The sequence below is a fragment of the Xenopus tropicalis genome, chromosome 4 (assembly GCF_000004195.4).
Source record: "Xenopus tropicalis strain Nigerian chromosome 4, UCB_Xtro_10.0, whole genome shotgun sequence".
NCBI classification, from domain to species: Eukaryota; Metazoa; Chordata; class Amphibia; order Anura; family Pipidae; genus Xenopus; species Xenopus tropicalis.
This window is the reverse complement of record NC_030680.2, coordinates 143,538,231-143,553,906: the sequence shown is the minus strand read 5'-3', so window position 1 is coordinate 143,553,906 and position 15,676 is coordinate 143,538,231. Positions and strand designations below refer to the sequence as shown.

Here is a 15,676-nt window from a genome sequence, read left to right as displayed (position 1 = left end):
CCCTGGCAAACCTCTACATGGGCTTCAGCAGAAACAGATCAGCGAATGTTCTTTCCTGCGGGGGTGACAGATCCCCCCTCTCAAATCCAACAGATAGGATTAGCCGCGCCTGCCAATACCTGTGCTTTCCGGGCCAAATAATCCATCTGCTGTTTTACAAGCCTCCCCGGAGCTGCACGTGCAGAGCCTTGGCTGTCTGTAAGCCACACTGCAGGCTTCGGCCTCAGGATTCACTGAGCCATCGCTGGAGCACAGGCCTGGAACAGAGAGCGGCGGGGGTTACGGGTTAGGGCCCTCCATGTGGAACCATTATCTCACAGGAGACATGTTTAAGGGCCACAATGGTCTCTGACAGACTGAGGGCTATAATCTTGTACTGCCCCCCCTGCCCTATAGCCGAACAAGCCCTGGTCTAATGGCCTTAAATCCCCCCACTGAAGTCTTAGCCCTTTAATACCCACTCCCCCTTACATTCCAGGGTCCTTCTACCTACAAACCCACAGCACCCCGGGGTGCCATTCATGGTACCGGCTCCCTCTGGCAGGGGGTGTCGCACTGCACATGCCCAGAGTCAGGTCAGCCCTGGGGGCAACCCCCAAGCTCAAAACCCCCAGTAACCAGACCAACTGCATAAGGATTTAAGACCTACCTTGAGAGGACAGGTAACTGGGGACATCAGGGGGGACAATTGTTTCATCTATAAAGAAAAAAAAAATAAGTTTTTAATGTCTCTGACTTCCATGTGTTTTTCCTTCAGCAGTCCATATGTATGTATGTATGTGTGTGTATGTATGTATGTATGTGTGTATATATATATATACTGTCTTTGGTTTTCTCCCTGAGGAAGAGCACAGTCAGTGCTCGAAACGTTGGACTTCTTTTCTTAAATAAACTTATTATTTTTTTGCAAAGTCCTTGTGTGTGCGGCTCACTGTCTTGCTATATATATATATATATATTTAAAACCAACGTTTCGGTCCTCATTAGGACCTTTCTCCTTGAAAGTATTGAAGGGTGTGCCGGCTACGGACGATTATTTTTTGTATAGTCATATTTTGGCTGTGCACCCCGTGGTACATTGAGCCTTGGAGGACTGCGTTGGCCAATTAACGCGTTTCTCCGCTAAAACACCTGCATAGGCCACCCCCCTTTATGATCCATTTATTGCCCAAAACAATCAGATCAGCCCAAACTGGTTGATGCGGCCAAATGGGAACCTCGCCAGTTGGAAGCAACCTTTACCTGTATTGGTCACGCTGTAGACTTCGCTCTTTTTCCTGGTCTGGTAGATAATGCACACCCACACCAGGGAGGTCAGGACGATGCTGCAGACGACCGCGATGGTGATAATGCCGAAAGTCATCATCCCTTCCATTTTGTCCTTCTCCCCTTGGCAGCCGGCCGTGGACGCAATGCTGACGTGGCTATAGGCGCGCTCGGTCCCAAGCGTGTTGGACATCTCGCAGGTGTATTTGCCGGCGTCTTCCGACATCACTTGCCGTATGATGAGCAGCTGGTTGCCGGGAGTATAATGGTGCCTTTCCGTCATGACCAAAGGTTCGTCCCCTTTCAGCCACGTAATCCGGGGGGGTGGGCTGCCGCTGGCTTTGCACTGCAGGGCTAAAGTTGCGCCGGTGGATACAACGCGGTCTTCGAGAGGATGAACCAAGAATGGCATCTCTGTATGTGAAGGAACAGACCAATCAGTTACAATCATATTCCTTCTGTGACCCCATGTCCCCCCCATTGTCATTGAGCGCTAGGGCGGGGGAATCCATAGTTACACTCCTCGTTGGGTACTAGAGCATTCCTCATTTCTAGGTGTCTGTTTCCTTCACTGAATGTGACACCTTGAAATGGAATGATGGGAAAGTGGGAGGAGTTTGTTTAACGTACTACTATTGGAGGCACTCACCAAGCACAGTTAAGGTGGCGTTGGCGGAGACGGAGCCGGCGGAGTTCTGCGCGGTGCAGCTGTACACTCCCATATCCTCAATCTTCACGTCCATGATAAAGAAGACGTCGTCGTCGGGCATGACGTGCATTCGCCTCTCTCGGGCTGCAGGGAAGTCCGTGCCGCCATCTTTTTGCCAGGCGATTTCAGGGGTGGGGTGACCGTCCGCCGCACATTCCAGCCTTGCTCTGGTACCAGCCCGGATGGTGCTGTCTCGCGGCGTTTTGATAAATGATGGAAGTACTACGGTTCAACAGAAACAGTCCAGAGACTCACAAAATAGGTTGAGGGTAATAAAAATGATAAGAATACAGTATATCTATGCTATTTGGACAAGTCCGACTACAGGTAGGTGCACCTCTTATTGAGCAGGAACTAAAGGTGCCCATACACGGGCCGATTCTAGCTGCCAATATGGGTCCCTTAGACCGATTCAGCAGCTAATTGGCCCGTGTATGGGCACTACCGACGGGCCTGCCCGACCGATATCTGGCCTGAAATCGAATTACCCTGTATTATTCAGATATCGCCCTGTAGGTGGGGAATATCGGGAGAAGATCGCCAAGCGAGCGGATTTTATGGTGCATGGGGACCTTAAGTTTCAAACCTGCCCAATCGAGATCTGCCCGATTTCAGGCCAGATATCGGTCGGCCAGGCCCGTCAGTAGTGCCCCTACACGGGCCGATTAGCTGCCGAATCGGTCTAAGGGACCCATATCGGCAGCTACTATCGGAGAATGTATGGGGACCTTTAGTCAGATCGGGGGCTGCAATGGCTCGTTGATGCGGTCCCCAAACCAACGGACGCCTATACCCGTCATTCTAATTTGATCGATTGGCCCGGAATTACCCCGATATTGCCCCACCCATAGGTGGGGATATTGGGAGAAGATCCTGGCCAAGCGAGCAGATCTCGAGCACGTATGGCCTCCTTTACTGTCCTACTAGAAGATCTCCGGGTAGACCCTGGTCCAAGAGAATTCCCATCATTCCATTCTTTTTTCACCATGGGCCCATATATAAACCTATAGCATTTGTCATTATCTATGTCTAATTGCTGTGAGAAGGTCAGGTTCTCTGAGTTTAAGGGCCAACTGAGTAGGTGCCAGTTCAAGTCATAAAACACTTGGTTAAGTCTTAATTTCCTTGTGATCGATTTGATTGGTCTGCCATCAGATTGCATTACATTTGGCCACACCAGGGGAGAGCATCATTACACCGAGCTGGCCAAATGAATTGCCAATGTGGCCAATGTGGCCTGTGTGCACTCACCATTCACGGTCAGCCTGGCTTTGCTGGAATATGAAGGCCCAAAGTCGTTGGTGATGATGCACTGATAGCGGCCTTCATGCGCAAAAGTCAAGTTCCTCAAGTGCAGGATGGTGGTGTATTCCGTCACCTCCCCTTCTCTCTCTGTGCCGCTGGCAAAGTTCTCCACCTCTGCGTTGTGCAGGATCTCGTTGTCCTTTTTCCACGCAAAGGTCATGGGTGAGGGGCTGCTGCTGGCTGCGGAGCACGTGAAGCGGATCGCTTTGCCCAGTACCGCCATGGTCGTCTCCGGCTGAACTCGGATCTGAGGTTTGGGCAGATCATCTGATGGGGAAAGGGAAACACTAAATGTCAGTTGTACCCCCAGCAAATTCATTTGTCTAAAAGTCAGTCTGTGCTGTGAAAATCTATCGCCCTGATTGGCTGCACCTAAATGTTCTAATCCTTGACCTCAAGCCCGTGATGGATGAACTGTCATCCAGGCCTGATCCCCAACTTTACTAATGCTCTTGTGGCTGAATGGAAGCAACTCCCAAACCCCGACTGTCATCCAGGCCTGATCCCCAACTTTACTAATGCTCTTGTGGCTGAATGGAAGCAACTCCCAAACCCCGACTGTCATCTAGGCCTGATCCCCAACTTTACTAATGCTCTTGGGGCTGAATGGATGCAACTCCCAAACCCCGACTGTCATCCAGGCCTGATCCCCAACTTTACTAATGCTCTTGTGGCTGAATGGAAGCAACTCCCAAACCCCGACTGTCATCCAGGCCTGATCCCCAACTTTACTAATGCTCTTGTGGCTGAATGGAAGCAACTCCCAAACCCCGACTGTCATCCAGGCCTGATCCCCAACTTTACTAATGCTCTTGTGGCTGAATGGAAGCAACTCCCAAACCCCGACTGTCATCCAGGCCTGATCCCCAACTTTACTAATGCTCTTGGGGCTGAATGGCAGCAACTCCCAAACCCCGACTGTCATCCAGGCCTGATCCCCAACTTTACTAATGCTCTTGTGGCTGAATGGAAGCAACTCCCAAACCCCGACTGTCATCCAGTCCTGATCCCCAACTTTACTGATGCTCTTGTGGCTGAATGGAAGCAACTCCCAAACCCCGACTGTCATCCAGTCCTGATCCCCAACTTTACTAATGCTCTTGTGGCTGAATGGAAGCAACTCCCAAACCCCGACTGTCATCCAGGCCTGATCCCCAACTTTACTAATGCTCTTGGGGCTGAATGGAAGCAACTCCCAAACCCCGACTGTCATCCAGGCCTGATCCCCAACTTTACTAATGCTCTTGGGGCTAAATGGAAGCAACTCCCAAACCCCGACTGTCATCCAGGCCTGATCCCCAACTTTACTAATGCTCTTGGGGCTGAATGAAAGCAACTCCCAAACCCCGACTGTCATCCAGTCCTGATCCCCGACTTCACTAATGCTCTTGTGGCTGAATGGAAGCAACTCCCAATGTCCCAACATCTAGTGGGAACCTTCCCAGAAGAGTAGGGGCAGTTATACAAGTAAAGGGGCAACTTCATATTTATACCCTCAGTTTGGGAATGAGATTAGAGTTGGGCAGTCAGGAGTCTGAATACCAGGAATTGAAGATCATTCAATTGCCCTGGTCCAAGTGTTCTATCAAGCAGCGAGCACCATAAAAACAAACCCCTGCCGCGTTACTGTATATTCCCCACAAGCAGAGCTGAGGCCCAAGGGCCCATACAGTAAGTACAATCAAACCGAGGCACAGAGGGAATTGATATTCGGAAATCTCAGCCCTACAGATAAACAGATGCACGTGGGGGAGGGACACGCACTGATGAAGAGCCAGAAGTCGGTGTCCTAGGATGTCACCGCGCACAACAGCTGGATTTGCTTGTCTCCCTTCCAAACTGCCGCCCTTTGTGGCTTCTTTTTGGCAGCCTCGGACGCCAGAGCTTCCTTCCCCGACGAGCACATTCTAGGCTATTTATAGGGCTCCATAAATCTGTGTTTGAGAGCTATTTAATTAATAAGCATCGCTGGCGAACGCGCCGGCCATAGCAAACTTCCCAGCAAAACAGGACGCGGCCTTATTTTAGCTTCTCCGCGTGGGCGTCCCAGGGCCTGGGCTCCAGTCGCACTAATAAAATTCAGGTTCCTGTGTGAGGAGTGCCATCCGCATTTCATTGGCACATTAAAAAATATAAATTCTAGATCTTCGGTTCCCAAACTGTCGGACTGGCCCAAAAGGGAGCCCCTATACACCTATATATATTTTCTTGGAACCATGGCCGGTACCCCAATATCATCTCTAGCCTTTTTATGAGCTAAAGTGGATCCTGACTAAAGGCTGGAGTTCTAGGGGGGTTGAAATGAAAATGTCCGACAGCTACACAGGTGGTAGAAACTGTCCTAACCCACAATGCATTGTGTTTAATGCATGGGTCGTACCATACATGGGCTATACCATTACGAGGAGGAGACGGAGCTGGAAGAACCCATAAGATGGTGATTGGGCCATTAACCCTTTGCCTCAACACATATATTAAGCAATCTCCAGCCTTCTAAATGAAACAGAACTACAACTCCCAGTTTTCAGTTATTTAGCGTTTTGATTAGCAGGTCACTAGTTTGGAATATCAGGGGCTGTCTGGTCGCTATGGTCTTTTTTTAATCCTAGTAACCAGGCAGTGGTTTAAATGAGAGACTGGAATATGAATAGGAGAGGTCCTGTATAGGAAGTAAAAATTAACAATAACAAATTGAAGCCTCACGGTGCAAAAGGTTCTTTGGATTCTGGGGTCTGTGACCCCCCATTTGAAAGCTCAGTTAGAAGGCAAATAAGTCAAAAACTATGAAAAAAACAAATAATGAAGACCAACTGAAAAGTTGTGGCCATTGTATAACATACTAAAAGTTAACCTAAAGGTGAACCATCCCTTTAATGCGCTAAGCATGCTGGGAGATACAATGATTTGGCTGGGGTCAGTAAGGTGAGCATCTATGGGCTTATTGGTCTCGCTGTGGGGGCTCTGCAATGGCCAGCCAGGAAGCAGGCAGGCATCTATCATGTTAGTACAACCGGGCGGTGGTCTCTCCCAGGGTCTATATAAGCCCAAATTAGCCAAGTACATGGGCGGCCAAACAGGAACCAATCCTTCTGTCCCCCCAGTATGCGAATAGGCACCCAAAACATCCCCGAGAGATTTGCCCATAAAGCATATTATTCCCCGGGGGCACCTACCGCACACAAAGCTCCGGGGGGGCACGCTGAATATACTGGTGTTGTTCAAGGACCCCGGGTGGGCGCAGCTGGCTTTAACCTTCGTCTGCAGCCTGCGACTTGTGAGCCACTGGGGGAGCCACTTGAGGTGGCAGTCACACAGAAAGCTGCTGCTACCGACGACTCTGTGGGGGCAAATGGATGTATTAAAAATAACATCACATCGAGAAGGGGCCCCCGCTACTAAGGGGGGTTACTGACTCTGCTGGCAGTTTCTGCCTTACAAGATTCCATTCCACCCCCCCCAACCCATTAATACTCACAATTCCTTGAGGTTCTTCATTTCCCCAAACGCCTCACTGTGCACAGACCTGAGGGCATTTTCCCCAAGGTTTCTGAAAAAGTTAAAAAAAAAACATTAATGTACCCCCTACTGTAAATGATAAGGATATTAGCAGTCACTGAGGGGCTCTGTGCCCATATAAAGGCACAAGGCTGCAGGCTGAGTTATACAGGGAACTCTGAGTATCACTCATGTATTATAAGGGATAATGTACCCCCTACTGTAAATGATAAGGATATTAGCAGTCACTGAGGGGTTCTGTGACCATATAAAGGCACAAGGCTGCAGGCTGAGTTATACAGGGAACTCTGAGTATCACTCATGTATTATAAGGGATAATGTACCCCCTACTGTAAATGATAAGGATATTGGCAGTCACTGAGGGGTTCTGTGCCCATATAAAGGCACAAGGCTGCAGGCTGAGTTATACAGGGAACTCTGAGTATCACTCATGTATTATAAGGGATAATGTACCCCCTACTGTAAATGATAAGGATATTGGCAGTCACTGAGGGGTTCTGTGCCCATATAAAGGCACAAGGCTGCAGGCTGAGTTATACAGGGAACTCTGAGTATCACTCATGTATTATAAGGGATAATGTATCCCCTACTGTAAATGATAAGGATATTAGGTGTTATTATTACAGAAAGGAACACTAAAAACATGGCGAGCTGCGTCCAAATGTCACACTTTATCGCACATTGCCCTTCAGAATTCTCTAACCATAAATAGAAGATGCCGCCAACAACTTCTAATATCCTGATATATTACAGAAGTAGGTACCTTATATCATGGGGTTATTCCTGGCTCTGAGAAAACAACTAATAAAAAGGCTATACTTCCCCTTTAATGCACAAAAACAAGAGAGAGAGAAAGCAGAACATGTTCTCACACTATTCAGCGGTGGAACCGCGCCTGCTTCTAACCATATGTTCTGTAACTTTCGTCCAGGACCGAAAAAAAAAAAAGGGGCCAAAGTTGAATGTGCCTCATAATGAGAGCGAAGCAGCTGGCCTCCACAAATGGCCGAGCGTCTCGGCTTACAAAGGCGCGATTAAATTGCTAGCAGGCCCCTCAAACTGCTCCTTTTGGCAGCGCGCTGGGCCCCCGCGAGGCACGTCGGGATACTCACAGGTGCTCCAAGCTCTCGATCCCTGAGAACGCTCTCTTGGCCACCGACTTGATCTTGTTTCCAAACAGAGTTCTGCAGTTTCCAAACACGGAGAGTCGGATAAACAAAAGGGGCGGCCGGCGGGTCGGAGGGGGGGGGGACAAGAAAGAGAGAATTAGTTTGGCAGCAGGGCGAGCGTGTCCGGTGTAGCGCTGGAAATGAGAACCACACAGATTAGATCCCTTTCTTCTCCTGAAATGAAATCCCTTTATCTTTAAGGCAATTTAGCGGCGATGACAGGGGGAAACTGCACGTATCCCAGGGCAGAAGAAAAGCGGCCATTCAGCCGACCTGTGAGCTAACAGATCTGCTTGGATGTTAGAACACGAGCTGCACGCTAGGGGAGGTCTAATGACAATGTCCTGTCTGTGCTTTCCTTACCCAACCTGTATCCGAGGAAATATCTCCCATACCCCAACACCAATATATATTCAGGCCCTGCATGACTATGGCTGACCCTGCTGCACCTACATATATATGCAACACAGCACCCTATAGTGAGGATCCTTCTCATTCCTACTCTCTTCCCCTGCTATTCTGATTACTAAACATTCAGATATGTCTTACTCTTCTCCTTCCCTCCTCTTTATCAGGGAAGTTCTTCTCTGTCTTTCCATCATTTGTTTTCTATCTAGTTTCTATATTGTTCATCCCCTACTATTATCCTCTAGAGCAGTGATCCCCAACCAGTGGCCCATAAGCAACATGTTGCTCCCCAACCCCTTGGGTGTTGCTCTCCGTGTCCCCAAAGCAGGGGCTTATTTTTGAATTCCTGACTTGAAGGCAAGTTTTGGTTGCATAAAAACCCAGCATAATGCCAAAGAGAGCCTTCTATAGGCTGCCAGTCTACATAAGGGCTTCTAAATAGCCAATCACAGTCCATATGTGACACCCCTAGAAAAGTTTTTCATGCTTGTGTTGCTCCCCATCTGGTTTTGTGGCTCACAGGTAAAAAAGAAGGTTGGGGATCTCTGCTCTAGATGTTTCCATTCCACTTCTCTCTCCCATTCAGCTTTTGCTCTCCTTCATTTTTAGGTGTTCTTTTCCCTTTCTTCTGTCCCTGAAACGTATTTCTCTCCTATTTCTACCCTACTCTATGTTTACTCTTCCCTAATGCTCTCCACTCTCCCTATTACTTGCCCCCCATCCCATAACTGCTCTTTCCAATTCCCTTCTGCTTTCCTCTCCAATCTTTCCTTTTTCCATTGTAACCACCAACTCTTTTCTCTTTTAAACTCTCGTCTTTCATCAATTTCCCTTCCTCTAGGCCAGATATTTCGACCCTTTTTTAACTTCGAGCCATGTTCAAATTTAAAAAGGAGTTGGGGGGCAACACAAGCAAAAATGTTGCTTATTTGATAGCAGCCCGGCTTATTTGATAGTGGCCCGGCTTATTTGATAGTGGCCCGGCAGCCTACAGAAGGCTCTGTTTGGCATTATACTGTGTTTTTATACAACCAAAACTTGCCCCCAAGCCAGGAATTCAAAAATAAACACCTACTTTGAGGCCACTGGGAGCAACATCCAAGGGGTTGGGGAGCAACATGTTGCTTATGGGCCCAAGGTTGGGGATCACTGGTCTAGGCGGTGCCAATAGGAGCTGCACACAGTACACCCTCACACAGAGTTGCAGCAAATCTATGCGGCTCCCTTGTTTGCCAGTCATCTAATAGTACCATATGACTGTGCCATCTGGGCAATATGGCTGGGCACTTCTTTTTGCCAAACCAGTGTTTCAAGGGTGAACAGGTTTGGGCAGGCCAATGTGTAATCCAATCAGATTGCAGCCTGCCTGCCAGGGTAGGAGCAAGGAAAGGGACAAGGGCAGTGGCTAACTGCAAGGCATGATGCCCAAATGAGTCAGTAATGGTGCAATAACTATATATACTCCTTTTGCTCCGTTTGCATGGCTGCCCCCACAGGAATAATATTCCTTCCCCCACCGGGAAGCCTGCGAGGATCATTAAATAAAATGTGCATCCCATGTGTGCTAAGCCTTTCTTCTACAGGCGTCTACTCCAGAAGCCCTTTAATGCCTTACATATGCGGGGGGCCCACCATTTTCCGTTAAAAGCCCAGTAAAGCGAAATCACTATCTTTTCTTTGGGTCAAGGTCTTAATCGTCTAGTGTCTGACTTCAAAGAAGGGCTACATAGAAAAAAAAAAAGATTCCCCTTTTACACAATTCCATAAAAGGAAACCACGTTGAGAATCTGAGGGCTACTTTTGTCTCCACCATCAGTCATTTCAGGCTATCCGCCCGGTTCTATTTAGGGAAAACTGTCAGTCACATTTCCAGCCTCCATACTGGCACCAAGCCGAAGAGGAGGATGGTACAGAATGCACTTCTCTATCAGATTTGTTATTCTAATACATCATCCAGGGCAAGTTCAACTCACCTACCCCAGGCCTATCTAATATTTTCCATACTCTCCATATGTTTAAATGATGATACACTAACTGGCCAAAAGTATGGGGACCCTGCCTGTCCAACATCTCATTCCAACGGGGATAAATATGAAGTTTCCCCTTCCTTTGCTGCTAAAACAAGTCTTCAACCACAAGAGCATTAGTAAGGTTGGGCAATGATGTTGGGGGATCAGGCCTGGCTCACAGTCGGGGTTCAGTTGGGCTAAGGTTAGGACTCTGTGCTGGCCATTCAAGTTCTTCCACTCCTATCTCAGCAGACCCAGTCTATATAGACCGTGGGACATTACTGTGCTGGAATAGGAAAGAGCCTTCCCCAAACTGGAAGAATGGGCTCACCGTAGGTACCCAGATGGGTACAATTCTGAGAGAAATTGGGGGTGAATGACTCCTGGAGGAGGGTTTTGATCTTTAAATCATCAATTCAAAGAAATAGTGTCCACATATCTTTGGCCATATAGTGTATTAAGCCAAGACGACTATGGAGGCCACAAGCAGTCTGAGATCCACATCTGGCCAGACCCAAAATCAGCAACTAACCTGAGTTAGTTCTTTTACCTTTACCCAATTCAAAGCTTCACAACTAGTGCTTTCCCAAAGGTCTTTCACATATCTCATCCTTCTAATTGGTGGAGACTTGAAAGACTCAAGAGCAGGTTATTCTGAAAGACTTGCAAAGGCCTTTTCTCCATCCCTGACAACTGAGGTTGCCTCCAAGAAAAGACAATTCCAATAATCAGAAATGGTGCCCACGTATTTGTGGCCATAGTGTATTATGCCAAGGAGACTATGGAGGCCACAAGCAGTCTGAGATCCACATCTGGCCAAGTTTAGTGAATCTTAGATGTATATTTTCATATATTATTCTAACCCGAAAGCTCTTTTACCTTCTTCATTCAGTACAAAGCTTTACAAGTAGTCCTTTCATATTCTATAATAAAGGACCTTCACGTCTCCACCAATCAAAGACAATCGGAGATATTTGTAAGACTCAAAAGCAGGTTATTCTGAAAGACTTGCAAAGACCTCTTCTCCATCCCTGACTACTGAGGTCACCTCCAAGAAAAGCCAATTCCAATAATTAGAAATGGTGTCTATATATCTTTGCCCATATAGTGTATTATGCCAAGGAGACTATGGAGGCCACAAGCAGTCTGAGATCCACATCTGGACAAGTTTAGTGAATCTTAGATGTATATTTTCATATATTATTCTAACCCGAAAGCTCTTTATACCTTCTTCATTCAGTACAAAGCTTTACAAGGAGTCCTTTTATATTCTATAACAAAGGACCTTCATGTCTCCACCAATCAGAGATATTTGTAAGACTCAAAAGCAGGTTATTCTGAAAGACTTGCAAAGGCTTTTCCTCCTTCCCTGACTATTGAGGTCACCACTAAGAAAGGACACAAGTGGGATGTGACATCCTCATTTGCAAAATGGGACTTGGGAGGGGGGGGGGGGTCTCAGAAAGAGTTCGGGAGTTGGCATACTCACAGCTTGTTCAGACTTTCAAGACCTATAAAAGCCCCATTCGTGTCCTCTATTGTGCCGGAGATCTCGTTATGGTCCAGCTCCCTGCGGAATAAACAAAGGAGAAGCTCACAATCACTTTCTCAGTTCCTGGACCTCCTTTTCACCATGAAGGGGATAAAAAAAGGTTTTGGGAAGAGATTACAAAGAGCTTTCTTTTCTGCAGCCCAACATTACTCAGCGTTGGAATGAATCACCCTGCGCCCCACATCCTTTTCAGACACCGAGCTCTTTGAGCACAATATTCACTGTTCAGAAACGAGGAGGACATGACACATATTTATTTATTCTTCTTTTTTTAGGGAACCGTCTAAATTTGGAAATGTTTTTTTTTTCATGTTTTTAAATAGATTGAGCAAGTTCAGGGCAAAATTTAAGAAGAGGATCTTCAAATCCTAGTTCTATGGCTGCTGTTTCCGAGGTAGCCCACTTGGCCACTTTGGGCATTTTAAATATTGCACTTTGAATGCCCAAAGCAGCACTCATATCCTTGTATATAAGTCCCCATAGTTTTATATGTTAAGGTCCCCATACACAGGCCGATTCTAGCTGCTGATATGGGTCCCTTAGACAGATTCGGCAGCTTATCGGCCCGTGTATGGGCACTACCGGCGGGCCTGCCCGACCGACATCTGGCCTGAAATCGGCCACATCTCGATCGGGCAGGTTAGAAAATCTAGTCTGATCGGGGACTGCATCAGCTCGGGGATGCGGTCCCCGGACCGACTTTTCCTATACCCGTTGTTATAATTCGATCGTTTGGCCCCAGGGCCAAACAATCGAACTAGCCTGGATTCTCCCGATATCGCCCACCCGTAGGTGGGGATATTGGGAAAAGATCTGTTTGCTTGGCGACATCCACAAGCGAGCGGATCGGCCCGTGTATGGGGACCTAAAGTCATGTGAGCACTTGTCAGGTGACTTACATACAAACTAGGGGGCGTAACCTAAACCCCCTAATTTTTTAGCTACTATTGCGTGACAACTGCTGAAAGGTATGGTGACACTTTTCATTCCATTAACAGACCTCTGTGCCCCCCATTTCCCAGTGCACCCCCGTTACAGGGGTCAGGAGCTACCAAAGGAACAGGGGAGGCAGAGAGGCAAATGCAGTGATAACTGTATAATATGTTGCTATCACTTTAAATTCTACGGGGGCCACCACATTTCCAGGTTGCTATAGGAAAGCAGCCCAAAGTGCCATTATCCTTATTATTTAGCAACAGCCAAAGGACCAGAACCCGAATATCCTTTATAATAACAACATGTTGATGTTATGGAGCATTCTTCAAAATGAAAAACTGTCGGGGCAGGGGGGGGCTCATTTTCAACGCTTTAACGCCTCTTTAAGACATTTCCTTCTATAGCCAACTATTTTGTGAAAAACAGACAAATAAAAGTTACAAAGAAGCAGTTTCTATACCCGATGCCTTACGTCTTTCGCTGCTATTTATCCGCCCAATGGAAACGAAGAGCGGTTTTGTTGAACAGACAATAAAGGGATTTTTTTTTCTGCTGCTATTGTCTGATCTATTCAGCACTTTTGTCTCCCATGCCAATTTCCTATTCTTTCTGGCTGGCTGAATCTGAATGTTTAGCTGCCTTGTTCATGTCGGACTCGCGAGGTCCTTCCATTCTGACCTTGCTTTGAATAGCGGAGTAATTCAGCAGTTTAGTACCCAGAGAAGGCAGCGGAACAATGGGCCCTAATTAAAACATGCCTGGGTCCCTTTCACTCCGAGTATGAGCCTCTCTCCCTCCTTCCTTATTACATTAGAACTCTCCCCTATTCATCCCCTTGGAAGCACAGCCCAGATTGTATGGGAATGACGGAAAGGCCGGTGCTTTCTATTCTCTTTTTTTTAGATGATAACAAGTACGGATATAAAAGGGGTATCTGCAACAAGCTTTGGGAAAGGCCATTCTGCAGGCAAAAAAATAAAAAATAAATTTTATTTAACTGTAAATATTGTAGATTGTCAGCTCTTTAGGGCAGGGCTCCCTTCACCTCTTGTATCGGTTATTGGTTGCTTTATATGTTACTCCTTGTAGATTGTAAGCTCTTTTGGGCAGGGCTCTCTTCACCTCTTGTATCGGTTATTGGTTGCTTTATATGTTACTCCTTGTAGATTGTAAGCTCTTTTGGGCAGGGCTCCCTTCCCCTCCTGTATCGGTTACTGATTGCTTTATATGTTACTCCTTGTAGAGTGTAAGCTCTTTTGGGCAGGGCTCCCTTCCCCTCTTGTATCGGTTACTGATTGCTTTATATGTTACTCCTTGTAGAGTGTAAGCTCTTTTGGGCAGGGCTCTCTTCACCTCTTGTATCGGTTATTGATTGCTTTATATGTTACTCCTTGTAGATTGTAAGCTCTTTTGGGCAGGGCTCCCTTCCCCTCCTGTATCGGTTATTGGTTGCTTTATATGTTACTCTGTATGTCCCATGTATGTAACCCACTTATTGTACAGCGCTGCGGGATATGTTGGCGCTTTATAAATAAATGTTAGTAATAATAATAATAATAATAATAATAATAAATAGTCAGTAACTATTGTAAGCAAAAAAGAGATGTTTTGGGGGGGAAAATAAGATTTTGAGAAAAATGATAACCAATTACCTGCCTGCGTACTTCCTGGAAAGTACAGGCCCATGTGTTTTCCTCTGGTCATGTGATTCTAGCCAAGTCTCACCCCCCAAAGAGTCTACGGTCTGAATTATATCAAGGGCATTAATTAGCCAATTGGATAAGGACCACTGACCATGTCTAATTTAATGCTCTACAGACATGGCTGGAAGGAAGAGTAATAAAATATTTCCACTTGTTCCATTCACATAGGGGCATATAACTTCAAAAAATTATTAAAAAAAAAAATAAAAATTAATATTATTAAAGGGGTTAACTTTTAGTATGATGAAGAGAGTAATATTCTGAGACAAATTGCAATTGGTCTTCATTTTTTATTATTAGTAGTGTTTTACTTATTTCAGTTTTTGTTCAGCAGCTCTGCCATTTGGAGTTTCAAGCAGCTCTTTGGTTGCTAGGATCTAAATGACCTTAGCAACCAGAGTGTTGTTTGAATGAAAGACCGATACATGAATAAGAAAGGACTTGCAAAGAAAAATAAATACTAAAATGTGACAATAAACAATTGTTTTTTTTGGCAGCCGGGGTCAGTGACCCCCATTTGAAAGCTGGAAGAAAAAAAGCAAATAATTCAAAAACTATAAAAGGTAAACAATGAAGACCAATTGAAAAGTTGCTTAGAACTGACCATTCTATAACATACTAAAGTTTAACTTAAAGGTGAAGTAAGTATGCAGAAGAAAAAAAATCTTATGTATATGTAGCAGGTTGAATACTTACAAGATCCGCAGACTTTTGAGACCCTTAAAAGCTCCCTCGGCAATATGGCTGATGGAATTATAGCTGAGGCGAAGCACATCCAGCACCCCCAAGTCTGCCAGGCTGCCCTCGTCCAGTCGGGTCAGGTTGTTGTGGGACAGGACCCTGCCAATAAAACCCAAACAGTAAATGGGGGGGAAGAGAAAGGACCAACGTTGGGGCAATAGCAAAAAATAGGCCAATAATATATAACAATATATTCTGCTTTCTGGTTGCTAAGGACCTTAGACATAGAAACCAGGCACATTTTTGTTTTGTTTTGGAGACAATTACAATGAAAAATAAACAAAACCAAGAAGATAAACTGTAAAAATGCGCCGATTGCTTCCACGTGCGACTTTAATAAGAAACACCCAGATCTTGTTTGT

The 15,676-nt window shown here is 46.2% G+C and overlaps 1 protein-coding gene across 2 annotated transcripts in view; it reads right to left on the bottom strand.

Moving 5' to 3' along the window:
- Positions 1-15,676, bottom strand: part of lrig1 (leucine-rich repeats and immunoglobulin like domains 1) — an 83,951-nt gene that overhangs the window by 4,545 nt on the left and 63,730 nt on the right. Inside the window, exons 8-17 of one of the 2 annotated variants that reach the window (XM_002938366.5) lie at positions 15,270-15,413; positions 11,872-11,952; positions 7,909-7,980; positions 6,756-6,827; positions 6,454-6,617; positions 3,227-3,547; positions 1,916-2,197; positions 1,243-1,680; positions 650-697; positions 120-257 (exon numbers count right to left, since the gene is read on the bottom strand). In XM_002938366.5, the coding sequence (XP_002938412.1) occupies positions 120-257; positions 650-697; positions 1,243-1,680; positions 1,916-2,197; positions 3,227-3,547; positions 6,454-6,617; positions 6,756-6,827; positions 7,909-7,980; positions 11,872-11,952; positions 15,270-15,413 (1,760 nt within the window). The remainder of the gene's footprint in view (positions 1-119; positions 258-649; positions 698-1,242; positions 1,681-1,915; positions 2,198-3,226; positions 3,548-6,453; positions 6,618-6,755; positions 6,828-7,908; positions 7,981-11,871; positions 11,953-15,269; positions 15,414-15,676) is intronic. The other variant, XM_004914155.4, reaches the window with a different exon arrangement.